The sequence below is a fragment of the Ranitomeya variabilis genome, chromosome 3, assembly GCF_051348905.1.
Source record: "Ranitomeya variabilis isolate aRanVar5 chromosome 3, aRanVar5.hap1, whole genome shotgun sequence".
NCBI lineage: Eukaryota > Metazoa > Chordata > Amphibia > Anura > Dendrobatidae > Ranitomeya > Ranitomeya variabilis.
In genome coordinates this window covers 161,325,389-161,340,246 of record NC_135234.1, presented here as the reverse complement: position 1 = coordinate 161,340,246, position 14,858 = coordinate 161,325,389, and the positions used below count along the sequence as shown (strand labels likewise).

Sequence of the window (14,858 nt, the reverse complement as noted above, 5' to 3'; positions counted from 1 at the left end):
TTCACTCCTGCATCCTCCTATCTCACCAACTGAACATTTTGCTCACCACCTCCTTTTTGGCTCTCTCTTGGTGTCCTGTGGCTCACTATGCTTCTCTCTGTATGCCTTTCAGCACCTCTTTCATGTTGACAACACTTGATTAGGGATGTGAAACGCAAATACACACAGGGCCAAAATGAAAAGCTTGGACAAAGTCATGGGCCAACCTTGATATTTATTTAAAAAATGGCCCCACATAATGCACTATGAAGTATAATAGGCCTTATATAGTGATATATACAGTAAAATGGGCCCCACATAGTGCTCCATGCAGTATAATTGCCTCATATAGTGTTCCATACAGTATAAAGAACCATACAGTATAATGAGCCCTAAGAAACCTCTCCTCTGCCCGTTCCCCTGCTCTACCAGTCTCCACAGATCAGATCCTCTGCACACCTCATTGTGTTGTAATGATGTCATCGCACCCGCTGTACTGAGACGTCAGACGCAGAGGGGGAATGATGGGAGAGGGAGCGTTAGCTGATGGGAGTGGGAGCGTTAGCTGTTAGCTGATGGGAGTGGGAGCGTTAGCTGATGGGAGTGAGAGCGTTAGCTGATGGGAGTGGGAGCGTTAGCTGATGGGAGTGGGAGCGTTAGCTGATGGGAGTGGGAGCGTTAGCTGATGGGAGTGGGAGCGTTAGCTGATGGGAGTGGGAGCGTTAGCTGATGGGAGTGGGAGCGTTAGCTGATGGGAGTGGGAGCGTTAGCTGATGGGAGTGGGAGCGTTAGCTGATGGGAGTGGGAGCGTTAGCTGATGGGAGTGGGAGCGTTAGCTGATGGGAGTGGGAGCGTTAGCTGATGGGAGTGGGAGCGTTAGCTGTTAGCTGATGGGAGTGAGAGCGTTAGCTGATGGGAGTGGGAGCGTTAGCTGTTAGCTGATGGGAGTGGGAGCGTTAGCTGATGGGAGTGGGAGCGTTAGCTGATGGGAGTGGGAGCGTTAGCTGTTAGCTGATGGGAGTGGGAGCGTTAGCTGATGGGAGTGGGAGCGTTAGCTGATGGGAGTGGGAGCGTTAGCTGTTAGCTGATGGGAGTGGGAGCGTTAGCTGATGGGAGTGGGAGCGTTAGCTGATGGGAGTGGGAGCGTTAGCTGATGGGAGTGAGAGCGTTAGCTGATGGGAGTGAGAGCGTTAGCTGATGGGAGTGAGAGCGTTAGCTGATGGGAGTGAGAGCGTTAGCTGATGGGAGAAGGGAGCGTTAGCTGATGGGAGTGGGAGCGTTAGCTGATGGGAGAAGGGAGCGTTAGCTGATGGGAGAAGGGAGCGTTAGCTGATGGGAGAAGGGAGCGTTAGCTGATGGGAGTGGGAGCGTTAGCTGATGGGAGTGGGAGCGTTAGCTGATGGGAGTGGGAGCTTTAGCTGGCGCTCCCTCATCTATCATTGCTTTCAACTGTATCAGTATCTAGGATGCCGATATAGTTGTAAGTGTGATGCCGGACAGGGGACGCGCCCAGCATCGTGGGCCAAATATACTCTTCCGGCTGCCAGATTTGGCCCACAGGCCAGAGTTGAACATATGGGACCTTTGTGTTGCCTCTCTGCTGTCCAGAATTCCAAAAAGAGAAAAAAAACTTGAATCTAATATACTTTTACCATTTACTGTACTCCCTACCATACCTAATGAAGGTCATAGCTGCACACTTTTCCCTGTCTCAAAAGTCGTCTGCCTGTGGTTAACTTTTGATTCTACTGCTTTCAAAACCTACATCCAAAGCCTTTGATGGTCTGCCATCTTTAATTTCATAGCATTTCTCGAATATACGCCTTTCTAATGTTTGAGTCCCGGAAAGACGAATGAATAATTTTTCTGTCTACTCATCTAACACTATTGCATCCCTTAAACCTAACCTCAATCCTGCTGCTCAGTTAAAGGGAATCAATTTTGCTATTAGATTTGAGAGTGTATATGTATATATGTATATGTATATATATATATATATATATATATATATATATATATATATATATATATATATATATATATATATATATATATATATATATATATGGCACGAGAGCCTGATTACAGGGATATATCACTTATTAGGCTGTATGTTGTAGTTCCAATACAATCGCTATTTCAGCAGGAAATTATCACTGACTGACTTGTTCTCATGTGCACACCAGTCAGGCTAACCTTTGTAACCCCGCCCCCAACACTGATTAGCAGTTTGCTGACCATCCACAGTGTACACAGGAAACTGCCAATCAGTGGTGGGGGCGGGGTTATAAACAGCCCAGAAGTCTTAGCTTTGCTACATCTACATAAAAGCAAAACAAGGATGCTATCAAAACTAAAACTACACCAAGCAGTCCAGTAAGTGACACATCCCTGGAATCAGGCTTTCTTGACCTATATTATGCTGCTCTCAGATTAGGTAGCTAAAATATGCTGACAGATTCCCTTTAACCCTCTCTCCCCTTTTCTTCTCTACTTCTCCACTTTCCCAAACCTTCTGCCAGCTACTAGAATTGAGCAAAAAACCCTGGTGCAGTGGTCTTTGTCACCTTTTGTGATTGATGGACCTGGTGCTGTGCCTGTGTCACACCACAGTGATGGCGCAATGTTGAGCATAGCAATCCAAAAGTGTCGAAGGTGTTGGCAGTTAGGAGGTTGGAAGGAAGTCCAATGGCTACAGACTAAAAGCATGGTCTTTGTACAGAGAAACCAGTCTTAATGTTACCTCTGACTAAGAACGCTGTGTATCGCCTGCCCCCTACAGGCTACGTTCACATTTGCGCTGTGCGCCGCAGCGTCGGCGCCGCAGCGCACAACGCAAACAAAAACGCATGCACAACGCTGCGTTTTTCGCCGCATGCGTCCTTTTTTTAATTGATTTTGGACGCAGCAAAAATGCAACTTGCTGCGTCCTCTGCGCCCGGACGCGGGCGCCGCAGCGACGCATGCGGCGCAAAACGCAAGTGCGACGCATGTTCATGCGCCCCCATGTTAAATATAGGGGCGCATGACGCATGCGGCGCCCGCCGCTGCGGCGCCCGCCGCTAAGGTGAACGTAGCCTAACTTAATCTCTTTGATACCTCATCGATTGTAATCCGACCTACTGCCATATGAGCAGCTTCTGCTGTTACCTACCTCCTCCTCCCCTGTAGATTGTAAGCCCTTATGGGCAGGGTCTTCTCCCCTTCTGCAGTAGTCAGTCACTGGGTAAGCTTCTGTTTTGCACTTTAACCCTCTTTTCATATGCACAGATCCCTGAAATAAATGACACTTTAAAATAAATTTGATCAATGTTCTAATATGATTATGTATGAAATTTGTGGACACGTTTTTCCCAAGGAACTCGATAACCAGTGCTCATTGCTGGACATCAGGTGTACATTAGTGTCTGAAATGCTGCAGTAATGGTCTAGAATGTCTTTTTTTCTCCTTGTGGCATATACTTTGATCTTTAACATCTTTTTGAAAGAATTTAATTGTCAAAGAAACTTCTAATAGACTTAGTTGTTATATGTATTGAAAATGAATCTGAAGACATATTGTTTTCCAAATTCCTGTTTTATCACTCTAATTTCCCTACAAATCGAAAGTAGAAGAGGAGGAAATGTGACAAAATCTCATTTTGCAACCTGCACAGGTACATTAGACCCTAGCTCTCCGTACACCATGATGTCACCCAGCCAACGTGCAGGGAATTGGCCAGGGTCTCCTCAAGTGTCTGGTCCTTCTCCAGCTGCTCGCATGCCTGGAATTTCACCAGCAAATCCATCTCTTCACTCTCCTGTCCCTGATGTGTCTCACTCCCCTCGAGCTGGAACAAGTATGTTGTGGTTCCAATCATGCTCTCATTTAGTGATTCTAGTTCATCGCTCTACTAGAGATGTTTCTACAGCACAGTTGTCAGGATTGCATATTTACATCTCGGTTTGCCATTCAATGTTAGGACATTAACAGCTCTCCAGCATTGCATACACTACACCATAACCTGTCCAGAAAAATCACAGATTTAATAGAAATGCTACAATAATTCAAATCATTGCAGCCTATGCGATCATGCAAAATAAATGCAAAAACCAGTTTCCATTGCCCGTCTTGCCTGCCACATCGAGCTGCAGTACAATTAGCTGTGTTGACCGCCCACCGCCATGCTGCTGCAGCATGTTGTAGCTGTTCAGTTGATTTGTGTGACAGCAGAACACATTCACTGTGGGCTACAGTAATGTGCAATGCCTATACTATCATACTGAATACCATCGGGCCATGATTTGTTTTAAAAGGAATGTGCATCAGAAAATGGCCTGCTGTTTGAAATCAGGTTTTTATGTTAAATGTAATTCTTTTAAAATGAACAGTGTTCTCTCTATATTAGCCACATACAATTTCGTCATAGGTCGCTAAGGGCTGTATAATGCCCAGGGAGGAGCACAGCCCGCTTCACATGCAGCACATGCTGGCTGTTATATAGCTTGCTTCTGACTGCAGTTTAATCACTTATATGCGCCCACTACTTCCCATCAGCCCCCTGCAACACGATCGTTGGGAGCTGATGGGTTACACCTTGGCATTTGAAGACCTGCTGAAGGTCCCTTTCTGCCATCTTAGTCCTCCTGTGAAGCTCAGCCATAGGCTGAGCTTTATAGGAGGACGTCTTTCACCATATACTTCAATCTTGTGGTTCTACTGAATACAGTCTAAACGATCACAAGTTCAGGACCCTTAGGGGGACTAAAAAATATAGTAAAATATTTATTTTTTAAATAAAGGAAAAATGTTTAAATTACCGTACTATTTTAATCTCAAAAAATAAATTACCAAATGTTTTTTGTTTGTTTTTTTAATTGTGGTGTCTGAATAAGATCCAATATGTCTAATTTAAAATCACTTAAACCATACATCAAAGATTGCCTTTGTTTTGGTCGTCAAGCTTCACACAAACAAATAGGGTGAGGAGCAAAATGTCATATATAACACAAAATGTAATCAATAAAAACTTCACAATTTAGACTTTTTTTTCCTGTCTTTTAGTTTGATTATTTGTTAAAATATTCATTCAGAACTGCAACTCCTCCCACAAAAAAACAAGCCCTCATACGGCAATGTTGATGGGGGGGAAAAAAAAGTCAAGGCTCTTCCATCAACAGTTAAAATAATGAAAGTAGAAAAATGTCCAAGTCTTTAAAGAGTTAATTTTTTCCCGTTTTTTCTAAAGCAATCTTGCCATTTTCATACTGGCAACTAAGCGTAATAGTAGACTTCCTGTTTTTTTCATCAGCCATATGGGCAATAGGCTGCAATAGACTAATTAACCTTCTACAGGAGAGATTTTTTGGGAGGTTGGAGGAGGTGAGCTATTATGAATGGTGGATCCAATGTTATCTGTATACATAATGTTTACCTTTCATTGTAATCCCGGCTGTGATTACAATACTTCCTGTATAAAACATTGGCACCATACACATTAGATAGCTGTCAGCCAACACCTATCTCTCCTGACTGCCCATACACAGGAATGTTCCGCTCGGCCGAGCACTCTTGAGTTTTCTATGAAAGAGCCACTGCCAAACGTTTCTGGTGGTGACTTTTCTCCAAGGAGAACAAGAGGATTTGCTGATGAAATTCTCAAATTTAAAATAAATACATTTAACAAAAAAAAAAACTGATTCAAACAATACCTCATTTCCTGATGTCCTATTCCCTCTAACAGGTGTTTGGAACGGCTCTGGAGATGAGCCCGTATAATTCCCGGCATATGATTGTTGTCTTATTCATCCATCACCTGCCTCTAACAGCTGCTGTTAACATTTACATTCTGCGGCCCAAGGGAGGGGTCCAACTTTCAAAGCACCCGTTGGTGCTTGCCATGACAGCCATGTGTCTTTTAAAGATCACCTTGCTTGCCATGACGAGGCTTCTATTTAGACCAGCCTGTGGCTGACCTTCATAGCAGACCATGGTTTTTTTTTTTTTACTATTTGCTGTTGGCGATGAGGCGATGAAGCAGGTTCATGTCCTTTATGGAGACAGTAAAAAACCAAAACAATAAAAATTGAGTTGCCTCATTAAAAATAAAAACTTGTCAAGAGAAACTGTGAAGCAGTGGAAAGAGACATGCTCATTTTTCGGGCGGCTTTTGCTACTTCCTAGTATAGAGTTAAGGAACTATGGCAAAGCAGTTTCTCCTGGGAAGACTTGGCGCTTGTGCCGACTTCTAAAGTGTTTTGCCTGAAGTGTTTCATTAACGTAGATTTAATATATTTACTATATATTTTTTTAATTATTCTATTGCGTGATCTCAATTTTTCCTCTTTGGTTTTTCACATATAAACTGGTTTCAGCACATCATACTGGGCAGGTTATCTTATCATTCTGCTTCCTCATGTCTCCTTTTCTTGTATTGACCTTTTATACAATGACTATGAAATCATATAATCATAAATTTTAACGAACCCCAAATTCTGCCTGCATGTTAAACAAAAAATTTGCTAAATCCGTCTTTTTTTTTTCCTTCTATTTCATTGTAGGCTCCCAAACTTTGCCAACGAATATGCCTCCACCTCGCAAGCTACCTCAACGTCCTTGGGCTGCATCTATCCCTACGATCCTCACGCACAGTGCCTTGCACGTACTTCTACTACCGTCTCCAACACCTGGGTTAGCACCAGCCTTGGCGGGAAGCTACCTGTGTTCTCCTCTGGAGAGGTTTCTTGGCTCTGTAAACATGAGGCGGCATCTCCAAAGGATAATCCAACAGGAAACTGTACGTATGCACTCATACATATTTGGTCCTATTATTAGTCATTAAGAGCTGATCTAATTCTGAAAACTGTTTTTTATATTTAAAGTATAAAAATGGAGTAATTCCTTTACGTTGAGAAATGTTAGACAGTACGTGTTTGTGTATTTACGATATGTATTTCATCCTTTTCAGCTGCAGCTCATAAACTCCAATGAGCCAGGAGTTATTATGTTCAAGACAGAAGTTCTAAAGTGTCGCGTGGCTCTTAACCCAACCACAAACCAGACACTGCAGCTGAAAGTGACACCTGAAAATGCCGGACAGTGGAAGCCAGAGGAGCTGCAGGTCCTTGAGAAGTTCTTTGAGACCAGGGTATGTGTTTATAGTATTCACCAAATTAATGGCTTTCGAGCAAAGGTTCATGTAGACAAAAGCCTGTCCAGATATAAAATGTTTTTATTCAACGTGTTGTGGATTTTGTTTTGAAATGAGGCCTAATAAAATCTGTTTTTACCACTTTAGGTTGCAGGTCCACCATTCAAAGCAAACACACTTATAGCTTTTACAAAGTTATTAGGAGCACCGACGCACATACTCCGAGACTGTGTGCACATAATGAAGCTCGAGCTGGTAAGAATCCAATGCTTTTCTGTATTCCATGGGCAATCGCACCATACATTATGGCAGACATGGTATGTTTGATAAAAGACACTATTCTCGAAATAGTATCTAAAAATGAAGGGGGTTGTAGAAATGCTGCCATTCTAGATCATGAGCTGTGTCTTGTTTTGCAGTTCAGGTGGGCTGTAGTATACGTTTTGTGAGGTGGAGTGACTTTAACAAAACATAGAAAAAAAAACCAAATACCTATGCTGTAAAAGTCATAACTTATTCGTTTTTGTTTACAGAGCTATATGAGGGTTTGTATTTTGCATTATGATCCATAGATTTATTGGTACCATTTTGAGATACAAAAGACGTTTTCATCATAAACAAAATGGCAATCCTGGCGAAGATTTTTGTTTTCCATTTTCTTTTGCACCATTCAGCGTACAAGCTAAATAATGGTATAGTTTTATTGTACTGGTCGTCGTCCACGTGGTGATGTCAGATTTTTTTCTCATTTATTATTAGTGTCTTTGTTTCTTATTGGATTGAACAATTTTATATTTACTCTAAAAAAATAAATAAAAGTTTTTAATAGTTTTTTTCCTTTAAAGGGAACCTGTCATGTTAAATAATGCTATTGGCCTACAGATATTGGGTAAATTTGCAGATTAATAGGGTTCCATGCAGCACTGGCACTGAAAGCCCCACAGCCGGGAGGAAATTAACTTTAGGGCCGGCTGTCAGTCAGTGCTGTGGGGCGTGGTTACAGCCGCCGCTCTCCGCACACACAGCGGTGACTGAGACCGTATCAGTGATACCCCTATGACTGGACATCGAACACTGCCGGGGTAAATAAAGTCAATTTCCACCTGGCAGTGGGGCTCTCTGTGTCAGCGCTGCACGGTGTCAGAATGCTATTAACTTGCAGATTAACCTCATATCTGCAGATTGTTAGCATTATTTTATATTACACGTTCCCTTTAAACAAGGGGACTTGAACTCCTACAAGGAGTCTGTGGATGCCATAGCAACTCTTCCTTTGTCAAACTCTTTACATTCTGCTGTCACTAATGACTGTGGCATGTTAGGGGTTAATTGACAGTGCTCACTCCACGCTGGGGTCAGTGCTAGGGAACTTAGAAGTTTCCTGGCGTGACTATTCACAGCCTTTTCATGAACTAATGGAAAGTGGCACATTCTTTTATGGCGTGTTGGGACATGATTTGTTAATTTTTTATTTTTAAAAATTGTTCTACGGACTCTTAACTCTTCTGTGAAACAGTTTCCAGATCAGGCAACGCAACTGAAGTGGAATGTGCAGTTCTGTTTGACCATCCCTCCAAGTGCTCCACCGATTGCTCCTCCAGGGACTCCTGCGGTTGTCCTGAAATCTAAAATGCTGTTCTTTGTAAGTATTGGGAATTAGTAAAGGTGAAGATCGATCTGTTAATGTCTAGAAAAAAATACAATTTGTATGACTGTACTGATATCTATTGAGTTTACCTGTAACCTCCAGGTAGTAATGGTGACATTTATTTGTGCCACAGTAAATTAATGGCACCTTCAGGCTACCATATGGGCTTCTGGTTTCCAGCATCCATAACAAATTATTTCTAATTCTTTGACTAATAAGGTCTATAATCTATGCTATTCTTACCTTCTTCAAGTAAAAGCAATTCATTCAACAAATAACTTTGTGTACATCGATCAGTGGAACCATGTATTATAATGGATGAACTTGAATTCATCTGCGCTTGTGTCAATAGGCTTGATTCTGAGTGTATAATAATAATAACTAGATGGGCATTTCCTGAAGGAAATACATGGTGCTTGAACAGCGCTGCCAGCTTTACAGCAGCAGTTTTCACACACGGGACCAGGGGAGCACTTACTTTTCCACACCCGGGACCGGGGCGCACTTACTTTTCCACACCCGGGACTGGGGCACACTTACTTTTCCACACCCGGGACCGGGGCGCACTTACTTTTGCACACGGGGCCGGGGGCGCACTTACTTTTGCACACGGGGCCGGGGGGGCGCACTTACTTTTGCACACGGGGCCGGGGGGGCGCACTTACTTTTGCACACGGGGCCGGGGGGCGCACTTACTTTTGCACACGGGGCCGGGGGGCGCACTTACTTTTGCACACGGGGCCGGGGGGCGCACTTACTTTTGCACACGGGGCCGGGGGGCGCACTTACTTTTGCACACGGGGCCGGGGGGCGCACTTACTTTTGCACACGGGGCCGGGGGGCGCACTTACTTTTGCACACGGGGCCGGGGGGCGCACTTACTTTTGCACACGGGGCTGGGGGGCGCACTTACTTTTGCACACGGGGCCGGGGGGCGCACTTACTTTTGCACACGGGGCCGGGGGCGCACTTACTTTTGCACACGGGGCCGCACTTACTTTTGCACACGGGGCCGGGGGCGCACTTACTTTTGCACACGGGGCCGGGGGCGCACTTACTTTTGCACACGGGGCCGGGGGCGCACTTACTTTTGCACACGGGGCCGGGGGCGCACTTACTTTTGCACACGGGGCCGGGGGCGCACTTACTTTTGCACACGGGGCCGGGGGCGCACTTACTTTTGCACACGGGGCCGGGGGCGCACTTACTTTTGCACACGGGGCCGGGGCGCACTTACTTTTGCACACGGGGCCGGGGGCGCACTTACTTTTGCACACGGGGCCGGGGGCGCACTTACTTTTGCACACGGGGCCGGGGGCGCACTTACTTTTGCACACGGGGCCGGGGGCGCACTTACTTTTGCACACGGGGCCGGGGGCGCACTTACTTTTGCACACGGGGCCGGGGGTGCACTTACTTTTGCACACGGGGCCGGGGGCGCACTTACTTTTGCACACGGGGCCGGGGGCGCACTTACTTTTGCACACGGGGCCGGGGGCGCACTTACTTTTGCACACGGGGCCGGGGGCGCACTTACTTTTGCACACGGGGCCAGGGGCGCAGTTACTTTTGCACACGGGGCCGGGGGCGCACTTACTTTTGCACCCGGGGCCAGGGGCGCACTTACTTTTGCACCCGGGGCCGGGGGCGCACTTACTTTTGCATCCGGGGGCGCACTTACTTTTCACACACGGGGCTGGGGGGGGGGGGGGCACTTACTTTTCACACACGGGGCCGGGGGGGCACTTACTTTTCACACACGGGGCCGGGGGGGCACTTACTTTTCCACACGGGGCCGGGGGGGGCACTTACTTTTGCACACGGGGCCAGGGGCGCACCTACTTTTCACACACGGGGCCGGGGGGGCACTTATTTTTCACACACGGGGCCGGGGGGGGGGCACTTACTTTTCACACACGGGACGAGAGGGTGTCATAGTCACTTTATTCTGATGTTTGACTTTGATAAATGATCATGTCCTAAAATGGACACCGTACATTTGCATAGCTGCCATCTTTGGAAGGTCAAGTTGGAGGTAATGGAAAGTTCGCCATTATTTCCTATGGGAAATTTTTTTTTTAAAATGTGATTTAAATAAAATCTACATATCAGATCGACTATAAAAGTCATAGCACACCTGTCCCCACCGAGGCCTTCGAAACGCCGCCTGAACGGGGTCTCTGTGCCCAGCGGTTCGGGCCGCATTAATTGCGGAAAACGCGGAGAAGAAGAATAATAATAATAAACTAGATGGGCATTTCCTGAAGGAAATACATGGTGCTTGAACAGCGCTGCCAGCTTTACAGCAGCACTTTTCACACAAGGGACCAGGGGGGCCACTTACTTTTCCACACCCGGGACCAGGGGAGAACTTACTTTTCCACACCCGGGACCAGGGGAGCACTTACTTTTCCACACACGGGGCCGGGGGCGCACTTACTTTTGCACACGGGGCCGGGGGCGCACTTACTTTTGCACACGGGGCCGGGGGCGCACTTACTTTTGCACACGGGGCCGGGGGCGCACTTAATTTTGCACATGGGGCCGGGGGCGCACTTACTTTTGCACACGGGGCCGGGGGCGCACTTACTTTTGCACACGGGGCCGGAGGCGCACTTACTTTTGCACATGGGGCCGGGGGCGCACTTACTTTTGCACACGGGGCCGGGGGCGCACTTACTTTTGCACACAGGGCCGGGGGCGCACTTACTTTTGCACACGGGGCCGGGGGCGCACTTACTTTTGCACACGGGGCCGCACTTACTTTTGCACACGGGGCCGCACTTACTTTTGCACACGGGGCCGCACTTACTTTTGCACACGGGGCCGGGGGCGCACTTACTTTTGCACACGGGGCCGGGGGCGCACTTACTTTTGCACACGGGGCCGGGGGCGCACTTACTTTTGCACACGGGGCCGGGGGTGCGCACACTTTTGCACACGGGGCCGGGGGGGGGCACTTACTTTTCACACACGGGGCCGGCGGGCACTCACTTTTCACACACGGGGCCGGGGGGGCACTTACTTTTCACACACGGGGCCGGGGGGCACTTACTTTTCACACACGGGGCTGGGGGGGCACTTACTTTTCACACACGGGGCCGGGGGGGGCACTTACTTTTCACACACGGGGCCGGGGGGGCACTTACTTTTCACACACGGGACGAGAGGGTGTCATAGTCACTTTATTCTGATGTTTGACTTTGATAAATGATCATGTCCTAAAATGGACACCGTACATTTGCATAGCTGCCATCTTTGGAAGGTCAAGTTGGGGGTAATGGAAAGTTCGCCATTATTTCCTATGGGAAATTTTTTTTTTTAAATGCGATTTAAATAAAATCTACATATCGGATCGACTATAAAAGTCATAGCACACCTGTCCCCACCGAGGCCTTCGAAACGCCGCCTGAACGGGGTCTCTGCGCCGAGCGGTTCGGGCCGCATTAATTGCGGAAAACGCGGAGAAGAATAATAAAATATAAGAAATCGGATTACAATATGTTGCTTGAACCTAGGAGGTTCAAGCACCATAAATATAAGAAATCGGATTACAATATGTTGCTTGAACCTAGGAGGTTCAAGCACCATAATAACTAGATGGGCATTTCCTGAAGGAAATACATGGTGCTTGAACAGCGCTGCCAGCTTTACAGCAGCACTTTTCACACACGGGACCAGGGGGGCAACTTACTTTTCCACACCCGGGACCGGGACGCACTTACTTTTGCACACGGGGCCGGGGGCGCACTTACTTTTGCACACGGGGCCGGGGGCGCACTTACTTTTGCACACGGGGCCGGGGGCGCACTTACTTTTGCACACGGGGCCGGGGGCGCACTTACTTTTGCACACGGGGCCGGGGGCGCACTTACTTTTGCACACGGGGCCGGGGGCGCACTTACTTTTCACACACGGGGCCGGGGGGACACTTACTTTTCACACACGGGGCCGGGGGGGCACTTACTTTTGCACACGGGGCCAGGGGCGCACTTACTTTTGCACACGGGGCCAGGGGCGCACTTACTTTTGCACACGGGGCCGGGGGCGCACTTACTTTTGCACACGGGGCCGGGGGCGCACTTACTTTTGCACACGGGGCCGGGGGCGCACTTACTTTTCACACACGGGACGAGAGGGTGTCATAGTCACTTTATTCTGATGTTGGACTTTGATAAATGATCATGTCCTAAAATGGACACCGTACATTTGCATAGCTGCCATCTTTGGAAGGTCAAGTTGGGGGTCATGGAAAGTTCGCCATTATTTCCTATGGGAAATTTTTTTTTTTAAATGCGATTTAAATAAAATCTACATATCGGATCGACTATAAAAGTCATAGCACACCTGTCCCCACCGAGGCCTTCGAAACGCCGCCTGAACGGGGTCTCTGCGCCGAGCGGTTCGGGCCGCATTAATTGCGGAAAACGCGGAGAAGAATAATAACTAGATGGGCATTTCCTGAAGGAAATACATGGTGCTTGAACAGCGCTGCCAGCTGCCAATGAACCTCAGGAGCAAGTCTGGCATGCAGGGCCCTGCCCCTGGGTATCCAATTTGGCCCCTTGGTAGCCACTTTGATGTGCGGGGCCCCTTGTTAGCAACTTTGGCCCCTTGGTAGCCATTTTGGCATGCAGGAATCCTTGGTAGCCACTTTGGCCACATCCTCTTATATACAAACATCACTCCTATATACAGACATCCCTCTATATACAGACACAACTACCATATACAGAGATCCCTCTATATACAGATACCACTCCTATATACAGACATACCCCTATATACAGACAGCACTACAATATACAGAAATCCCCCTATATACAGACACCACTTCTATATAAAGACATCCCACTATATACACACACCACTCCTATATACAGACACCACTCCTATATGCAGGCACCTCTCCTATATACAGACATCCCTCTATATACAGACACCACTCCTATATACAGACATCCCACTATATACAGACACCACTCCTATATTCAGACATCCCCCTACAGACATCCCCCTATATACAGACATCCCCCTATATACAGACATCTCTACTATATACAGACATCCCTCTATATACAGACATCTCTCCTATATACAGACATCCCTCTATATACAGACACCACTCCTATATACAGACATCCCCCTATATACAGACACCACTCCTATATACAGACATCCCTCTATATACAGACATCTCTCCTATATACAGACATCCCTCTATATACAGACGCCACTCCTATATACAGACATCCCCCAATATAGAGACACCACTCCTATATACAGACATCCCTCTATATACAGACATCTCTCCTATATACAGACATCCCTCTATATACAGACACCACTCCTATATACAGACATCCCCCTATATACAGACACCACTCCTATATACAGACACCACTCCTATATGCAGGCACCTCTCCTATATACAGACATCCCTCTATATACAGACACCACTCCTATATACAGACATCCCTCTATATACAGACACCACTCCTATAAACAGACATCCCTCTATATACAGACATCTCTCCTATATACAGACATCCCTCTATATACAGACACCACTCCTATATACAGACATCCCCCTATATACAGACACCACTCCTATATACAGACATCCCCCTATATACAGACACCACTCCTATATACAGACATCCCCCTATATACAGACACCACTCCTATATACAGACATCCCTCTATATACAGACACCACTCCTATAAACAGACATCCCTCTATATACAGACACCACTCTTATATACAGACATCCCTCTATATACAGACACCACTCCTATATACAGACATCCCTCTGTATGCAGACACCACTCCTATATACAGACATCCCGCTATATACAGACACCACTTTTATATACAGACATCCCTCTATATACAGACACCACTCCTATATACAGACATCCCCCTATATACAGACACCACTCCTATATACAGACATCCCCCTATATACAGACACCACTCCTATATACAGACATCCCTCTATATACAGACACCACTCCTATATACAGACATCCCCCTATATACAGACACCACTCCTATATACAGACATCCCTCTATATATAGACACCTCTCCTATATACAG

The 14,858-nt window shown here is 46.6% G+C and overlaps 1 protein-coding gene across 2 annotated transcripts in view; it reads left to right on the top strand.

The window, feature by feature from the left end:
• Positions 1–14,858, top strand: part of MED14 (mediator complex subunit 14) — a 79,591-nt gene that overhangs the window by 56,549 nt on the left and 8,184 nt on the right. Inside the window, exons 25-29 of one of the 2 annotated variants that reach the window (XM_077294787.1) lie at positions 3,636–3,818; positions 6,520–6,755; positions 6,927–7,106; positions 7,257–7,364; positions 8,626–8,751. In XM_077294787.1, the coding sequence (XP_077150902.1) occupies positions 3,636–3,818; positions 6,520–6,755; positions 6,927–7,106; positions 7,257–7,364; positions 8,626–8,751 (833 nt within the window). The remainder of the gene's footprint in view (positions 1–3,635; positions 3,819–6,519; positions 6,756–6,926; positions 7,107–7,256; positions 7,365–8,625; positions 8,752–14,858) is intronic. The other variant, XM_077294788.1, reaches the window with a different exon arrangement.